Genomic DNA, 19423 nt, shown 5'->3' on the forward strand with positions numbered 1-19423 from the left:
ACTCTATTACAAAACTATAGTCATCATAACAATACAGTATTGGCATAAAAACAGACACAAAGATCAGAGATGAACATTACATGAATGATAAAAAGGTCATTACACCAAGACAACATAGCAATCCTAAATCTAAATGTGTGTGTACCCAACAACAAAGATGCAATGTGTGTGAAATAAAAACTGACAAATGTAGGGAGATGCTGACAAATCCAAACTATACTTGGAGACTTCAACATACCTCTTTCTATAAATGATAAAAACTACAAAGAAAATCAGGAAAGATAAAGCCTCAACAACACCATCAGCAATCAGGATCTAACAGACATTTACAGAACTCCAGCAGAATACACATCCTTTCAAGGACCCACAGAACATATACAAAGATAGACTATATCTTGGTCATAAGACAAATCTCAACAAATTTAAAAGAAATGTAATCATATATAGTGTGTTCTCTGACCACAATGGAATTAAACTAGAAATTAATAATAAGATAACAGGAAAAATCTCCGAACACCTGGAAACTAAGCAACACAATTCTAAATAATCCAAGAGTGAAAGCAGCAATTGTGAAAAAATCCACCGTAATTAATGAAAATAAAAATACAACCTATCAAAATATGTTAGAAACAGTTAAAATAATGCTGACAGGGAAATTTATAGCACTAATGCATATCTAAGAAGAGGGAAAAAAATCTCAAATTAATAATCTAAGCTCCTACCTTCAAGAATACAGGGGAAAAAAGAACAAAATAAGACAAACCAAGCAGAAGGAAAGAAAACATAAAGATAAAAGCAGAAAGCAATGACACTGAAACCAGAAAAACAGAAAAAAAAAAAAAATCAATGAAACAAAGAGCTGGTTCTGTGAAAAACTCAGTAAAACTGACAAACATCTAGTAACACTAACAAAAAAAGAGAACTTCCACTTAATTTTATGAAGCTAGCGTTACTCTCATAACAAAACCAGTTTATACGGTTAAGACAGTACCAAAAATCCCCTACAGACCAATAACCCTCATGAATACAGATGCAGAGATCTTTAAGAAAATATTAGCAAACAAAATTCAGCAACATACAAGTATTATGCACCATGACTAAGTGACAATATTTCAGGAATTCAAGCCTGATTCAACATTTAAAAATCAATTAGAGTAATTCTCCATATTAATGGGTTGAAGGAGAAAAACATGATCATACCAATCAATGCAGAAAAAACATCTGACAAAGCCAACACCCATTCATGATAAAAATTCAGAAAAAAGGGAATAGAGGCAAACTTGCTCAACTTGAAAAAGAGCACCTACAAAAAAAACCCTACAGTAAGTATTACACTTAATTATTAAAGATTGAATGTTTTTCTCCTAACATTGGGAACAAGGGAAGGAGGTCTGCTTTTACTACTCATACTTAACATAGTGCTAGAAGTTCTAGCCAGTGCAGTAAGGCAATAAAAGGAAATAAAGGCATAGACAATAGAAAGAAATAAAATTGTCCCAATTTTCAGTGTTGTCTCAAATCATCTACAAAGAAACTCTCAGAACTAGTGAGTTCAGTGAGATCACAGGATACAAGATAAAAAATACAACAGTCAACTGAATTTTATATACTAGCAATGAATATGTGAATATTGAAATTAAAAATACAGTATAATTTACAATCATTCAAAACAAAAATAACACACTACTTTGCAAATCTAATAAAAGTGTACCAGACTTGTACACTGAAAGCTACAAAACACTGATGAAAGAAATCAACAATAAGTTAAATAGCCATATCATGTCCACAGATTGGAAGACTCCATCAACATAGTGAAGATGTCAATATTCACCAAATTGATATACAGATTTAACACAATTAAAATCCTATCAAAATCTCAAGATATTTTGTAAACTATTATAAAACTTATTTGGAAGGCAAAGAAACTAGAACAGCCAAAACAATTTTGAAAAAAATAAAATGAGTGTTTTGAAACGTATATGTAGCTACGATAATCAAGAGTGTGTGGTATTTGTGGTGAGATAAACACATAAATCAATGGAACTGAACAGATCTATATACATATGCCCAACCAATTTATGACAAAACTGTGAAAACAACTCAATGCAGGAAACAGTGCCTTCCCAATAAACAGTGGTGGAACAAGTGGGCATATATAGGGAAAAAAGACGAAAAAGAAAGAAAGAAAGAAAGAAAGAAAGAAAGGAAGGAAGGAAAGAAAAGAAAAAGGAAAAGAAAGAACCTCAACCTACGTTCCACATCTTATAAAACTAACTCAAAATAAATCATGGACTTATTTTAAAAAAGAAAATCTTCAGAACCTGGGGCCATGCAAAGATTTCTTAGATTTGCTACCAAAAGTATGACCCATGAAGAAAAAAGCATCAGTTAACAAACTGGACTTCATCAAAATTAAAGACTTTTGCTCCATAAAAGACCCTGATTAGAAGACGAAAAGTGGAAAAAGACAAGCAAAGACTGGGAGAAAATGTTTGCAAATGACATACTGACAAATGTCTAGCATACTAGATATGTAAAGAACTCTCAAATGCAAGAGAAAAAAAAAATCCAATTAGAATATGGGCAAAAGACATGAAAAGATTTTTCACCAAGGAAAATATATGAAGCAAATAAGCATATGAAATAATGTTCAATATCATTAGCCATTAGGAAAACGTAAATTAAAAATGCAATGACATATCACTACACACCTATGAAAATGGCTAAAATAAAAAAATAGTGACAACACAAAATGCTGACAAGGATGCAGAGAAACTGGATCATTCACACATTGTTGATGGGAATGTAAAATGGTACAGCTACCCTGGAGAACAGTTTAGTAGTTTATTAAAAAAAAATTAATATACAAACTGCAAAATGACTAAGCAATTTGCACTCCTGGGTATCTATCCCAGAGAAATGCATACTTATCTTCACACAAAAACCTATGCATGAATGTTTAACAGAAGCTTTATATGTAATAGCCAAAAACTGGAAAAACTTGAATATCCTTCAACAGGTGAATGGTTAAACAGTGCTTCATCCCTATCATGGAGTAGCACTCAGCAACAAAAAGGAACAAACTATTGATATATGCAACAACCATTTTCTGGATGAATCTCCAAAAAATTATGCTGAGTCTTAAAAAAGCCAATTCCAAAAGGTTCTATACCTATAATTCCACTTACATAAAATTCTTGCAATGACAAAATTTTTAAATGGAGTACAGATAAGTAGTTGCTGTGAATTAAGAAGGGGATGCGGGCAGGAGGGAAGTGGGTACAGCTAGAAAAAAAAGCAACTGAGGGATCACTGTGGTGATGGAAATGTTCTGTATTTTGACTGTATTAATGTGTAATACCCTGGTTAGTGATTCTATACTATGGTTACCATTGTAGGAAATTGGATAAAGGGCACATGAGATCTCTGTATTATTTCTTACAACCACATGAATCAATAATCATCACAAAATAAAAAGTTTAAGAAAAAATGGAAATAATAATGGGGAGTCTGCTAGAAAAGCAGTGAAATATCTCTATAGTCTCAAAGGTTTTATATCCTAAAGTCCTGCTGGTGGCAAGGACCTATTAAAGACACAGAACTGTTCTCACTCTTACAGAAGTGAGCTAAAAGTAACTAATGTAGCAACCAAGCCCTAAATAAACTCAACTCCTAATTGATTAGTTTCATTCTAGCTTCTTGAAAGGTAAAGAACAAGGGTTTAGTCTTAATCTTAATGCTTTTTTTTACACACTATGTAAAGCACACAATGAAAACTTCAAGATATGAGAAGAATCAGAAAAATTTTATTGTTCATAAAGAAAAGAACAATGAAAAGCAGACCCACAGTAGAGCCAAAGATAAGACAGACATTAAACTAGCATAAGAGGACAAAAACGGCAATTTTAAATATATAAAATAACAACACAGAGGAAAGGATATACAAAGGGGAGCAATAATGAATTTAAAAAGAAAAATGAAATCTCCAAAAAAGCAAACAGACATTCTAAAAGTGAAAAGTATATTTAATGAAATTAAGGAAGTCATGACATAATCAAAACAATGAAGTAATTTTTTTAAACAAAAATTTTAAATCCTGTAGAACTGTATTCAATGACATAAAAGAATTTTCAAAATATATTAAATACAAATGATTTCATTGTTCTATCAAATCCTCCACCCTTCTCCAATCCCTCATCCATGACAAAGACTACTAAATCGATGTTAGTACTCTTTCCTTCAACCTGTTATCAGAATTCTCAGCAAAGGCCTTTAAACACCCAGTATCAACCAAAGTCGACATCATAGATAAATCCTGTTTGATTTAGACAAAAGATATAAGTTATCTTAGTCACAGGGTTTATGAAGAAATGTCATGTTACCACTTTGTAATGGAGCACAGGACTAGTCAAACTTATAATGCAGGTGTAAATGTCTTTGATTCCTCCCCCTCTTCCTCCTAGGTATATATATACACACCCAAAAGAATTAAGTGCATATATCCACAAAAAGACTTGTACAAAAGTGTTCAAAGCAGTTTTATTCATAGCAGCTCCTAAATGGAAACAACCCAAATTCTCATAATAAAAGATACACAAATTGTAGTATATTCACACAACGGAATACTATACAGCAATAAAAAGGAACAAATTACTGACAAGCACAGTGACATAGATGCTAAGGAAAACAAGCCATAAACAACAATATACAATGCATGATTACATTTATAATATGTGCAAAACTAATCTACAGTGATACAGGCCAGAAAAAGGATTACCTCCAGGGAGGGTGTACTGTTTTGTAGAGAGCAAAAGGGAGTCTTCTGGGATACTGGAAATGTCTTATATCTTTATGTGGGAAGTGATCACAGTTCTAAAAGTGCATGGAGATGCATACTTAGATTTGTGTATTTTACAAAAAAAGTCATAATAAAGATGGTGATAGTGATGGCGATGATGATAACAAGGCTATGAAACAGGATACCTAATAATGGCTGATAAACGAGAATCTCTAGGAATTACTAGAAGGTATTAATACACTACTGAACTGGGGGAATGGTGCTAATGATGAAAGCATTTATTTTTTATTGCATGCTAACTTTATTTAAACTACTCCTGACATTTTTTCTACGTGTCCTTTATAAACACCAACTCAAAATCATCTTTTTAGATATTTATCTTCCCCATTAGAACAGAAGCTCCTCTGGGGCAGGAGTCAGCAAATATTTTCTGTAAAGGGCCAGACAGTAAATATTTTCAGTTTTGCAAGTCATATGGTCTCAGTTGCAACTGCTCAACTCTGCTGCTATAGCACAAAAGCAACCGTGACAATAATTAAATAAATGTGCATGATTTGGCCCACTGGCTGGCCCTCGACCTAAAGCAAGAGCAATACTAATCATCTTTGTTTTTCCATGTCCATGTCTATTTTATATATAGTACAGTACTACATATATAGTAACTATTCAGCAAAACAAAGCTAAATGGAACCTTAAAGATCATCTCTTCTCACTCATCATCAGGGAAATACAAATCAAAACCAGAGTGAGATACCACCTCACACCTGTCAGAATGGCTAACATTAACAACTCAGGCAACAACAGATATTGGCGAGGATGAAGAGAAAGAGGATCTCTTTTGCACTGTTGGTGGGAATGCAAGCTGGTGCAGCCTCTCGGGAAATAGTATGGAGGTTCCTCCAAAAACTAAAAATAGAACTACCCTACGACCCAGCAATTGCACTACTAGGCATTTACCCACGGGATACAGGTGTGCTGTTTCGAAGGGACACATGCACCCCCATGTTTATAGCAGCACTATCAACAATAGCCAAAGTATGGAAAGAGCCCAAATGTCCATCAACGGATGAATGGATAAAGAAGATGTGCTATATATATACAATGGAGTATTACTCGGCAATCCAAAAGAATGAAATCTTGCCATTTGCAACTATGCGGATGGAACTGGAGGGTATTATGCAAGTGAAATTAGTCAGAGAAAGACAAAAATCATATGACTTCACTCATATAACGACTTTAAGAGACAAAACAGATGAACATGAGGGAAGGGAAACAAAAATAATATAAAAACAGGGAGGGGGACAAAACAGAAGAGACTCATAAATATAGAGAACTGAGGGTTACTAGGGATTGGGGGGGGGGATGGGCTAAATGGGTAAGGGGCACTAAGGAATCTACTCCTGAAATCATTGTTGCACTATGTGCTAACTAATTTGGATGTAAATTTAAAAAAATAAAAAAATAAAACAAGTTAAAAAAATCATCTCTTCTAATCCCTTCAATTTTATAGTAAAAAAAAAAAAACAACCCATGAAATCCCAGTTAAAATTTGTATCACCATTGTTTAGGCAGTGCCTTTTAGTAAACACACAAAGATCTTACATCCCTATTCAATACTGATTAAAATTTCAAATACAGGGCACCTGGGTGGCTCAGTTGGTTGAGCATCCAAACTTCGGCTCAGGTCATGATCTTGTAGTTCATAAGTTCAAACCCCACATCGGGTTTGCTGCTGTCAGTACAGAGTCTGCTTTGGATCCTCTGTCCCCCTCTATCTACCTCTTCCCTGCTTGTGCTCTCAAAAATAAATAAAACATTTAAAAAAACTCTTTAAAAAAACAAAATTTCAAGCACGTTAAATAACATAAGATAAATTAAAACAATGATTATTTTAGAAAAATTATCTTTACCTATAGAATTTTTTTATGTTTATTTATTTTTGAGGGAGGGAGAGTGCACACACACACAAGTGGGCAAGGGGCAGAGACAGAGAGAGAGAGAGAGAGAGAGAGAGAGAGGGAGGGAGGGAGGGAGGGAGGGAGGGAAAGAGAGAGGGGGGAAGACAAAGAATCTGAAGCAGGCTCCAGGCTCCAAGTTGTCAGCACAGAGCCTATGAAATGTGAGATCAACACCTGAGCCAAAGTCGGACGCTCAACCGACTGAGCCATCCAGGCACCCCTTTACCTATAGAATTTATTTTTAGTTTGCTTATAAGCTATCAACACAAACTTTGAATCACACAACCATAAAGAATCAATCTAGCAACTTCTTAAAGCTCACCACAAAAAGTGAGAAACTAAGACTAAGCTAAACTTTGTTCCAGGATCCAAGTTTTTCTAAAGGCCAAATGACAACGAACATATTTAATGTTACTGAACATTTTTACCTGGCAGTAAAACAATTAGCAAACAGCAGAGGGCAGCATTTCTATTCACTATTAAAATTTAGCTTTAAAAATCTAAAAAATCTGAAATCTATGTACAAGGACTTTCTTTTAAAAAGTCTCACAACACCCCTTTCAAAGCTGCTGGCTAACATACAATTTTAATACAACCTAGCACAACTAAAAGTGCCCTGACATAGAAATATGAGCATTTAAATAAAAGACTGTTGTTTCACCCAAAGAAGCTAAATTTTCTATTCGTAATTCCTAAACAAAGATAAGCCAACAATTCAACATTTTTCTGGTGATTTATCTCCTACCACTCTTTCAGTTATCTAGTTAAAACAAATAGTTGCTGAATAGACATTGGAATCACAAATAAGTATCTATTTCCACATATGAACAATTCCTTTTCCTCTATCCATATATAAGATGGCTGGCTACACACTAATCACCAAAAGAAGTACCAGTTATTACAATCATGAACTTTTGGCAACCCCAAAATTTAGCAAGCTGTCTCCAAAGACCAAGCATTAACATAACTCTAATATTCAAGCAGCAAAAGAAGAGGGAGATAAAGGAGAAACAGGCATGAGTAGAAATGTCTTCAAATCTCACCCTTTTTCATTTTCCTTTTACTCCTATTTCCAGAATGCTGTAATGATAGAGCTGTATCTAACCATCTACTACGTAATAAGAAGAACCAGAACACTACCCATAAAAAGGCAAGGAACAGAAATTATAAAAGAGGGAAAACCAACAGTATCAAAGACAAAGAGAATGATTCAGAAAAGACCGTTCTGTCCAACCAGGTTATTATATATTTTATTACTATTTAATAAAACTTATTAAAAAGGTCTAACAAAAAAAAATAAAAAAAATAAAAAAGGTCTAACAATTAGTAAAGTCTTACTATGTGGTAGTCGTCATTTCACACATTTGACAAGTATTAGCTCAACTAATCTTTAACAGTCCTATAAAGTAGGTACCATTATTTTCCCCATTTTAGAGATGAGGATATTGAAACACAGAAGGATTAAGTGACTTGTCCAGGAAACAAGTGTTAGGCCTAGAACCTCAAAGGTCTCCAGAGCCTGAGCTCTTTTTTTTTTTTAATTTTTTTTTTCAACGTTTATTTATTTTTGGGACAGAGAGAGACAGAGCATGAACGGGCGAGGGGCAGAGAGAGAGGGAGACACAGAATCGGAAACAGGCTCCAGGCTCTGAGCCATCAGCCCAGAGCCCGACGCGGGGCTCGAACTCACGGACCGCGAGATCGTGACCTGGCTGAAGTCGGACGCTTAACCGACTGCGCCACCCAGGCGCCCCTGAGCCTGAGCTCTTAAATATCATCCTTTACTCTCTGCTCAGAGAGTAAGTGACACAATTTCAGTTGAGTGACTGGTACAGAATGCAGACCCCAAGAAATTCTGAGAGTGACAAAATAAGAAAAACATAAGTCTTAGTTATCCTCATTCATTTGAAAGTCCAATTGTAAAAGGGTACTACTTGAAAGCAATTTCTATTATTCCAATTCAGAAGGTCTCAAATAAGGTGAATCCCAGGTGAACACTGACTGGATACTAAAAATTAAAGAAAAGGTGAAATAGTTCAAAGAAATTCAATCATTTGATTGAATTTGATCAATATGATCAATATGAATATGATCAATCATAAGATTGGGAGCTGTAATGAGGCTTCCTAGATGTTAAATGGGGAAACAATTAGTGAAAATACATTTAATGTAAAATAGGGCATTTTAACTGGGAAAAGTATGAAGGTGATAAAGTAGAAATTGTGGCAGTATTTATGAAAACACTGAAAATGCCCACCTTTTAAACTAGAAATTCCTCACATAAGAATCATGGTTATGTTCAGAGATTAAGCATCAAGTACACCATTTTAAGCGGAAAAAAATAGAAATAATTCAAATGTTTACTGATTAAATAACTTATAAGACATCCAAATAGCGGAGTCATTTTAAATGCTATCAGGTGATCATTCACTAATGTGTAAGGATTTTCAAAATATTTTAAATACAAATGATACCCTTATTCTGCCACGTGCCTCACACTTCTCCAATTCCTCAGCCATAGAAAAGACAGCACTCTTTCCTTTAGCCTGTTAGAATTCTCAATACAGACAGATTTCTGGGCATCCAACACCAACCAGAGTTGGCACCAGAAATGAATCTATTTCATTCAGTCAGAAGGCAGGTAACTTTAGTCAACTGGTAAAGTCATGGAGCAAAGGGCTAAGAAAATTTATGAAACAGGTAAAATGTGCATTTGATGAAACAGAACCAACTGTTTAGAATTCTAAGAGATGAATTTGAAATTCTACTCCCCAGGCTCAGTAATCAAGACTACTGCCTAGTCTCTTACTAGGAATTTATAAATAGTTGGGAAGGTATGTCAGAGATAAACTTGACCAGCTTTCCTGCCTCCCTCTTCCAGTCTAGAAACATTTCTTAAGGTGCAATACTTATTTAGAGCAAGGTAAGTTTCTTTTCTTAGCAAGGTAAGTTGATTCTAAGATTTATTCAGAAAAACAAACAGGAAAGAATCCTCCTTACCTCCTTTTTAAGATAAGCTACAAAAACAGAGATCAATGAGAGGAATATATTAGATGTTAAGGTAAACCAAAAAGCTTCAATAAGTAAAACATTGTCAAGTTGGTTCATGAATGGACAGACCAATGAAACAGAACTGTCCACAAATAGACAAATTTATTTGCCAAAAAATGGCATCTCAATTCAGTGGGGGTAAATATGGATTTTTTTAATAAACAACACTGGAACAAATGGGTAACCAATGGAAAAATGGTTCCAACATTGTACATCAGGATAATCTTCAAATGGTGCAAAACTTTTTAAGTGAAATTCTACAGAAGGGGGGGGGGGGGGAGGTAAGGAGGAGGGAGGGAAAATAAAGGGAGGGGAGACAACCCTGCAACTCATATCACAGACCGCCCACAGATTAAGACTAATCTCCTTATTATGTAAAGAGCTCCTAAAAATTAAGAGAAAGACCAACAGCCCAAGAGAAAAACTATAAAATATAATAAATCTTGCTTGAATATATGAGAAATGCAAATTAAAACCACACTTATATACCATCTCTCACCCAACAAATGAGCAAAAATGCAAAAATTTGAAAATACATTCCATCAACAAAGTTGCAAGGATACAATCACTCTGATTCATTGCTGGTGGGAATGCAAAATGGCACAATTTCAATGGAGCAGAGTCTGGCAATAGTTACTAAAATTACAAATGCATTTACTCTCTAAAGCAGCAATCCTGTGTCATATAGATGTACCTGCACAAACATGACATACATACAAAGGTGTTTACTGAAGCACAGTTTATAACAGTAAAATAAAGAACTTCAGTGCCCAGCAAAAATACATTTATATCTTGTGAATTATTTGGAATTTCTCATGATATACAGTATTAGGTGTGGATCCATCTTTTATCTTTCTCCAATCAGAACCAGTTGTTATACGACATTTAATTAAAAGTTCACATTCGGTTAAAGAAACCATGATATATCCGCACAATAAAATAATGTAGTTCTGTAAAAATGAATGAGGAGAAGTTTTGTGTACTAAAATGGAGAACTTCGGGGTATTATAAGTAAAACCAGCAAGGGGTATAAGATTGTAAAAACATGAAAATCACACAACCTGTTGCGTAAGGGAGCAATAAAAACATTCAAGATAAACAGAAACAAATAAAAAGTTTCTTATGGGGACTAGGGGAGAAAGGACAGAAGTGAGACATAGCTAAATAAACTCTTTAGTGATAGTTTTAATTCCTGAGTTTATTTTGACAAATATGTGAGTTTATTACCCACTCAAGAAAAATGTTTAAAAAATTCAGGGGGAGTAAATAAGTGAAGGGTTGGCCATTATATGAGAAAAGTTGTTACAGATCAATAATCTAAGTCTGTTTAAATCATTTAAAATTAAAATTAAGTTCCTCTGTCAAATTGGCCACATTTCATGTGCTAGTGGACTGGACAATATACAACATTTCTATCACTGCATAAAGTTCTATTGGACAGTGCTAAAGTTGTTAGTTAACATTTTCAGCCTAAAGACAGAAGTTAAGTCCTATAAAATGGAAAAGGATCTGTCTCTCCCAAATTAGGTATAAAGCACAAAGAAAATGCACTTTACATATAAAATCAGTCAAATATTTATAAGTGACTAGTAGTCAAGTAAGTATCAAGACATAATGATACATTATATCCCCATGATAAACTAAGAAGGTGGAAAACACTGGGAAGACAGGCCACTTTCTAGATGCTTTTGAATCCATTATAAATATAGAAAGATAAATTTTAGTAACAATTTTCCAGGTTGTCAACATATAACCATATTCAAAATAGGACTTAAAATCTATTATAAAGTAAAAAAATATATATGTACTTTTTAAATCCACAAGTTTGGAACATCTGTGCCAAAGCTTCATTCATTCAACAATTATTTACTGAGTATCCACTGTCAGCAGATATTCAGACAATTGGTTGGGCATCCAAGATACCCTGCAGGAAAAAAATCTTAACTTGTAAAGATTATCATCCAGTGAGAGAAACATACATTAATAACCACACAAATATATGATACTGCATGTGTTACAAAGACTTACAGAAGTAGAGGAAACTTATTTAATCTTGGGCATTAAGGAAGGCTTTCTTGAGGAAGTCGTGTGTTAAGGTGGAATCTGAAGGGATGGTAAGATTTGGTGGTAAGAACTTGCAAACAGAGGACATTATTATGCATTAAGATCTCAAAGAAGGAAATGCCTCAAAAGAATTGAAAAAAAAAAAACACCTGTTAACAAAAATAATGAAAACGTGATTTGTAGTTCCTAAAACATATGTATTGGCAATCCTTAGTTGAAGAAATCTCTAAAACTGCATAAGTTGACTCAAATATCGCCTTAATAGCAATTAATATGGACATCAAGTTTTGCATAAGTGAAATAATAAAATAACAACTGGTACTGAGTATAAGAGAATCTCCTGAAATATGAAAGTTCCTTGTCTCCTTTCTAAGGCTAATCAAGAACATACAGGATATTTTTTTTTTTTCTTTTCAGGCCTTTCTCCTGCCACCTAAACTTCTGCTAAATGGTCCTAAAGGAATAGAGATAGAGAAAATCCCTTTATATTTCATAAAGAAGCAATATAACAAAAGATGGAAAAGACATGACTCCACTGCAAGAAATTCTGGTACTAAAGTTATGCAACTCCCTTCTCTCCAAAGTGAATAGACAGCTGGGAAACCTCTAAACTAAAGAATATGAATGCCTTTAGCTGTAGTTTATACATAGTGCTTTACTGCTAACAAAAGAAAACATACCATATATAACAATACTAACAAATCACTCTTTGTTGGACCTTGTATGTTCCAAATTAATTTTCCTTTAGGTGATAAGAAGTCTGATAAAACCACACTAGTCTGTTGGCTCCCTGACAATATTAACTCCACCCCAAATGACACAGATTTACAAAGCTAGAACACAAGAATTTACAAACACGAAAACAGTATCTCTTACAAAGACATTACATACATAGATTTTTATGTAATTTATTCAGCTTGGATATAATATTTTGTGCTTTTCACATGTAACAATAATCATAAATACTGCTATGATGGAAATGCTCACTAGAATCTTGTCCCCTGCAAAATATCTAAATTCAAAACAATATTTTTAAAAATTCAAAGAGGAAGTACATTTTTTTCACTTAGAGGCAAAACAAACATTTGTGTTTAAAATGTATTAATCAGAAAAAGAATGGAGAGCTATTTATGATCATCTTAAATTAGTAAACGACATTAATACTACTGTATACAGAGGCCAAGATTTGGCAGTTCAGTAGCAGTGATGATTTAGTCATCACATCTCACAACCTAGTCATTTGCAAACGTTTTAAAATAAGAGTTTTCATTGTGAAGAACATATAGTTACGGGGGGAAAAAAACCCAGAAAGCTAATCATCATTGCTTTAGCACAACCCACATGCCTGTTCTTAAGGGTATCCATGGTAGCAATGATGCAACAAGCCTACCTAGCTCACCGTGCCTACACAAGTGGGAGAGAGGAGAGGCGGATGATGAAAAAAAATCTCACTTGGAAAGGTGTTTTAGTATTAACATGATAGAATTACATCAACGATATGTCAGACTTTATAACCACATATAAAACCGTATAAAGATCAGAAAAAAGATCCAAGAGAGAAAACACTGTAGCAATTTAGTTGAAAATTAAGAATTTTCCTCTTCCTGCTATAGTCACTAGTTAAATGTTCAAAGGGTTTTATTTCTAATAACAGAAGAAATTATTTTAATTTAGCTCTTTCAAAAGTAACTACAAATAATATTTTAGGCTTCCTAATTTCCAACCTACATCTTTTTCTATTTTTGCTTTAACAGTTACATAATGAAAATTTATAAAAACTTTATGATATTGATTCTACACAACTTTTTTTTGACAATAGCAGCTCTCTTTTGCTTAAAAAGGGTCAAATGCAAAAACTTTTTATTAAGAAGGATAGGACTGAAAGAAGAGAGAGATCATTTCAAATAACCTGGCTAAAATAACAGAAATAAAAACCAAATGAATGAGGTGATAAAGGTAAATCACAAGGAGAACGAACCACAGACAACCATGAAAAGAACTCATGGAGGGAAAAAAACCCAAAGCCTGTTTTTCAGGCTTACTGCTCTCTACATATTCTTCAAGAATATTTAATAAGACATTTTACTTAGGGGTACACAGAAGACATCCCCTTAGGAAGAGGACAGGACCAGATAATGGACATGTTTGTATCTGATTAAAGCTCCTACTGTTCGAACTTTAACTCTGTGAGCAACAAGCAAACAAAACTAATTTTCATAAATTTCTCACTTATCCTTTTGTGAGAAATAGTTCACTATACAGGAATAGCATACTTTAAGAATCTACAAATTCACTTACTCTTATTACTGAACATAATTTTAAAATTCAATAATTTTGTCTAACAATCACTGTCAAGTGCACAGAAATAACAAAGCAAATTATTCCATAAAAACCAATGTATAAATTGAAAATGTAAGCATCCAGAATCTTACACAATCACACAATGTCCACAAATTGGTGCTCAGAAATAAACCAAACTTAGAGATTATTAAATAGAGTATGCTGTACTTTGAGGACAATGAGCAAAACAGACTTTAAAACACATACTTCCTTAAGGAGGACTTGTACAAGTTTAATCACTTTAAATCCAAATCAGCATCTTTCCAAAGGCAACACAATTAAAACTGGACTATTTTCTAATTCTTGGAAAAAATATTTGCAATTGATGGAAGAGTCCAGAAAATGTTCTCAAAATGAGTTATACTTTAAACCAGTATGACATGTTAGGGCAGAAAATAAAGTAGAGGGGGAGAACTTTCAGAATATATTTACAAGATTTAAATATAATCAAGGCCTTTTAAATCTGTGCTGCTAGGGAAAAAAGCTTCCTAGAGATCTCAGAGAAAAAAAATATCCATTCAATATACTATTTTTAGGTATCTAAAACACATTTCAGAATATTACCTTTCTAAAAGGATATAACTTAAGCATCACATAGTTTCAAATATCTATTTTCAAATATAGAACAATGTTACACTTTGTTTTCAAAATACATTATGAACAAAAAGGTCTCTCACATTCTGTCACTAACAACGAAATGGAGAAAGCATACTATATCTTACCTTTGTGGTTACAATGCACAGGCAATCCATTACTTTACCATTACAATATTTTATACATAAAGCAGTTTATTGCAAACTATTTTAAATTCCTCTATGAATAAAAAAATTAAAAATAAAATTAAAAATAAAGTTGTGAGATAAAACCATAGATAAAAAGTTATAACTGTAACAAGATCTCTCCAGGATCCATTCTTAGAGGTATCAATTTTTCTATATCTGAAATACAAGAAACCAGAATGTGTCACGTGTCCTACAATCTTCTTTATGTAATCTGAATCTGAAGAACTTGAAATTATCCCACAAAACACCGTGGAAGATGTCAGAGTTTATTCCACAAGAGTTCACTGCTGCTTCAGATGCTATTTCATTAATCCCTCTTTCCAAGATATGAGGTTGACAAGGAGTCATCTGATGAAATGTTCCACAAAGAGGTTTCCCCGATATAAATTTAAATCTGCTTCTTGCTTGCTACAGTTTGGATATTCAAAAAAAACAACTACCAAAAAAAAAAAAATCACTAAAAAAAAAATGCAAGCAAACATTTCTTCCACTAAACCATTTCAGCAACTGCAGCTTGCAAAGTAATGACTTTCTCAGGCAGTAATGAATGGAATATTCCATGTGGTTTATTTGAGAAGGGGAGAAGGAAGAACAAAATGGTCTATCTAAAATATTATTTCTAAAACTTACCTCTTCTCACTTTACTAAAAAAAAAAAAAAAAATTTACCAATGAAGCCAGATTTTAACTTTAGTGCCCTACTAATAAATTCACTTCACTAATCCCTTACAAAAATAAAAATTAAAAAATTACCACCACAAAAAGATAATTATAACTATGTAGCATTTCAAACTCCTCAAGAAGACTTAGTTTTAAATTTAGAAGTAGCCTAACTTTGTGAATTCATGTCTTGTCCTCAAGATCACTGAAAACAGAGCTTGACAGGCTGATAGGGGACAAGACAGAGGGATGCAACCTGCTTTCAGTCTCATAAGCTTGCTGCCTCCCTTTAAAAATGTACAGTAAAGGGGCGCCTGAGTGGCTCAGTTGGTTGAGCGTCTGACTTCAGCTCAGGTCATGATCTCACGGTCCGTGAGTTCGAGCCCCACGTCAGGCTCTGTGCTGACAGCTCAGAGCCTGGAGCCTGCTTCAGATTCTGTGTCTCCCTCTCTCTCTCTCTGCCCCTTCCCGGTTCATGCTCTGTCTCAAAAAAAAATAAATAAATAAATAAAATTTTTTTTAAATAAATAAATAAATAAAATAAAAATGTACAGCAAAGAAGAGAACTACCTGGAATTTCTGTCCACAAGGTTTCCTCATGGTCTACAGGTATTATGAATAACCTCAAATTCAAATTACTAAACTGTTCCCATTTGCCTCTTATACCCCAACTCCTATTCCTAATGTTTCAAGTATTGTGGGCTGCATCAAGCAACTTTCACTATGAGGGTTATGAGAAAGAGTTAATACATGTATATCACTTACATCTATCACCTAATAAGCATCATTATTATTACTGATTGGCTATCAGGTGATAGCCTTTTGTTTCGAGTCTAACAGGATATACCTGAGACAGATCTAGTGAAAGCTGACCTTAAACAGTCGAACAGGACTATTGCAAGGATTAAATAATACGTGCACAGCACTAAAAAATACTGCCAACTTTGTTAAGTGCTCAATAAATGTCACTTATAGCTATAAATCTATATGCATATATACATGTAGCTGTAAGGCCTGGGGTGGGTAGAAGTAAATTTCATTATGGGCCACCATATCCTCTCCCCTGTGCAGAATAAATAGTCTAGAAATTACATGTTTGGTTTGAGACTCAGAGTAGCCCCTTCTTCCAATCCTACCACCCAAACAATCTTTGCTCTCAATATGAAAGAGTAAAGCCCACTCAAGGCTAATGACTCCTCAAATAAAGTTTATCATTTTTAGGAAAAATACTGCAAACAATGTAGATAATATCTAAGTACTGACTAGGAACTGCATTCTATGAAAGAAAATAAAGAGGTGTGTGAAACTCTTGAGCTGGTTTCTCTCTCAGTGTTCTGAAATTTATTTGAAATTTTTATTATATCTAAAATAGTCTAGCCCAGAGAGAACACACTCCTAAGTTTGGCAGACGTCATTCATAACCATGGAGGTTGAAATCACTATACTAAGAGTCATAAACAGGATATGTAAGTTTAAATAGTCATTTTCTTTTTGAAGGGAGTGGGGGGGGGGTCTCAATTTCCCCTTTTATAAAACAAAAAATTTCAGTGGTTTCTAAATCCTTCTACTTATAAAATTCCTATGCTTCAATTTCTGAATTCATTGGATTCTAAGCTCCACTGAGGCATGACTCAAGAACTTCTCATGTATTTACCACTTTATCCCTAGCACCTGGTGACCAGAATGTAAAAGGGGCTCAATACATATTTGCTGAATTAATGAACAGCCTTTCTGATATCTAAATTATAGATTACAAAATTAAAGAGTTCTGAAATGACCCTGAAAATACCCCATTTTCCCAGTAAAAACTATTTAAAACAGTTTTGCCAGATCAAATATAAGCTTATAAGAATATAAATTTTTTTTAATGTTTATTTATTTTTGATACAGAGGGAGACAGAGCATGAGTGGGGAGGGCCAGAGAGAGAGGGAGACATAGAATCTGAAGCAGGCTTCAGGCTCTGAGCTGTCAGCACAGAGCCCAACACAAGGCTCGAACTCACAGACCATGATTATCATGACCTGAGCCGAAGTCAGACGCTTAACTGACTGAGCCACCCAGGCGCCCCAGGAATATAAATTTTTTTAACATTTTATTTATTATTAAGAGACAGAGAGAGACAGAGCACGAGCAGGGGAGGAGCAGAGAGAGAGAGGGAGGGAGACACAGAATCTGAAGCAGGCTCCACACTCTGAGCTATGAGCACAGAACCTAATATGGGGCTTAAACTCACGAACCGTGAGATCATGACCTAAGCCAAAGTCGGGCACTTAACTGACTGAGCCATCCAGGTGCCCCTAAGCTTATAAGAATATAAATAACCAAATACCCATTTTAAATTGACTCAATTAATACATACATTTAACAACACATATTATTAAAATAATATGTTGAAAATATTTTATTCCACTCACACACTAAGAAAACAATTACAGTCAAAGTCTTCATATTCACCTTAAATGTTAGGGTCATCATTATAATACTTGTTGAATCACCTAATTATTCTGACCTCAAATATCAATTTCACTTCTAAGTTGTTTAGATGCTGCACTTTTTTGGTTGGTTGTTTTATTTTAGAGAGAGAGAGAGAGAGAAGAGGGGAGAGGGGCAGAGGGAGAGAGAGAGTCTTAAGCAGGCTCCACGCTTAGTGTGGAGCCCAATGCAGGGCTCAATCCCCTGACCCTGGAATCATGACCAGAGCTGAAATCAAGACTCAGACTCTTGGGGTGCCTGGGTGGCTCAGCAGGTTAAGCCTACCCAGTTTTGGCTCAGGTCATGGTCTCACAGTTAGTGAGTTCAAGCCCCACACTGGTTTCTGTGCTGAGGGTGTGGAGCCTGCTTGGGATTCTCTCTCTCTCTCTCTCTCTCTCTCTCTCTCTCTCTCCCTCCCTCCCTCCCTCCCTCCTTCTCTCTGCCCCTCCTGCGTGCTCTCTCGCTCTCAAAATAAAGAAACAAACTTAAAAAAAAAAAAGAGATGCTCAATTGACTGAGCTACCCAGGTGCCCCTAGATGCTGCATTTTTTTAGTTCGTGTATTAAATGTCACCTGATATTTTATCTCAAATCACTATTAGTACTAATTCACATAATAGACAATTTCTTCCATTTGTTCTGTAAGTACCCATTATAATCTTTATTATATAACCACTTGCTAATACTCATCAGTGTACCTTTTATTTTTTCATGTCATTCTTTAGAAAGAGAGCATGAGCAGGGGAGAGGCACAGGGAGAGAGAAAAAGAGGGAGAGGGAGAGGGAGAGGGAGAGGGAGAGGGAGAGGGAGAATGAATCTCAAGCAGTCTCCACACTCAGCATGGAACCTGATGTGGGGCTTGATCCCACGATCCTGGGATCATGACCTGAGCTGAAATCAAGAGTTGGATGCCTAACCAACTGAACCACCCAGGTGCCCTAAGTATACTTTTCAATCTTTCAAAAAGAACTTGTATATAATATCCAACACTTGACAATTTTTAAGGTCATATTCAACCATGATTATTTAATCTGTGTTTAATTCTATAAACACCCAAACTTGCACTAAGGGCATTTTAAGCCAATGTGTTCTTAAACAGTCATTTGTGTGATAAATAATTTAGAAATTACCCTGTAATAGGAGTAACTTTAGAAGGTCTCAAATATAAGCCTTTTGGGATGGCCACACCTCAATATTCAGGCACACAAGATAATTAATAGTATTTTAGAATACCAACAGCTTTCTATATATATGCAATGGTTTCCAACCAGGACAGAACTCTCCTGCCTTAAAACTAG

The 19423-nt window shown here is 34.6% G+C and overlaps 1 protein-coding gene across 26 annotated transcripts in view; it reads right to left on the minus strand.

Moving 5' to 3' along the window:
• The window catches only part of DLG1 (discs large MAGUK scaffold protein 1), a 276519-nt gene that overhangs the window by 220064 nt on the left and 37032 nt on the right, over nucleotides 1–19423 (minus strand). Inside the window, exon 1 of one of the 26 annotated variants that reach the window (XM_045502517.1) lies at nucleotides 14934–15059. The exons of the other annotated variants lie outside the window; for them this stretch is intronic. Within the exon in view, the coding sequence (XP_045358473.1) occupies nucleotides 14934–14963 (30 nt within the window). The 5' untranslated portion in view covers nucleotides 14964–15059. Of the gene's footprint in view, nucleotides 1–14933; nucleotides 15060–19423 lie in introns of those variants that run through there. 26 annotated transcript variants of the gene reach the window in all.

The sequence above is a fragment of the Leopardus geoffroyi genome, chromosome C2 (genome assembly GCF_018350155.1).
Source record: "Leopardus geoffroyi isolate Oge1 chromosome C2, O.geoffroyi_Oge1_pat1.0, whole genome shotgun sequence".
NCBI classification, from domain to species: domain Eukaryota; kingdom Metazoa; phylum Chordata; class Mammalia; order Carnivora; family Felidae; genus Leopardus; species Leopardus geoffroyi.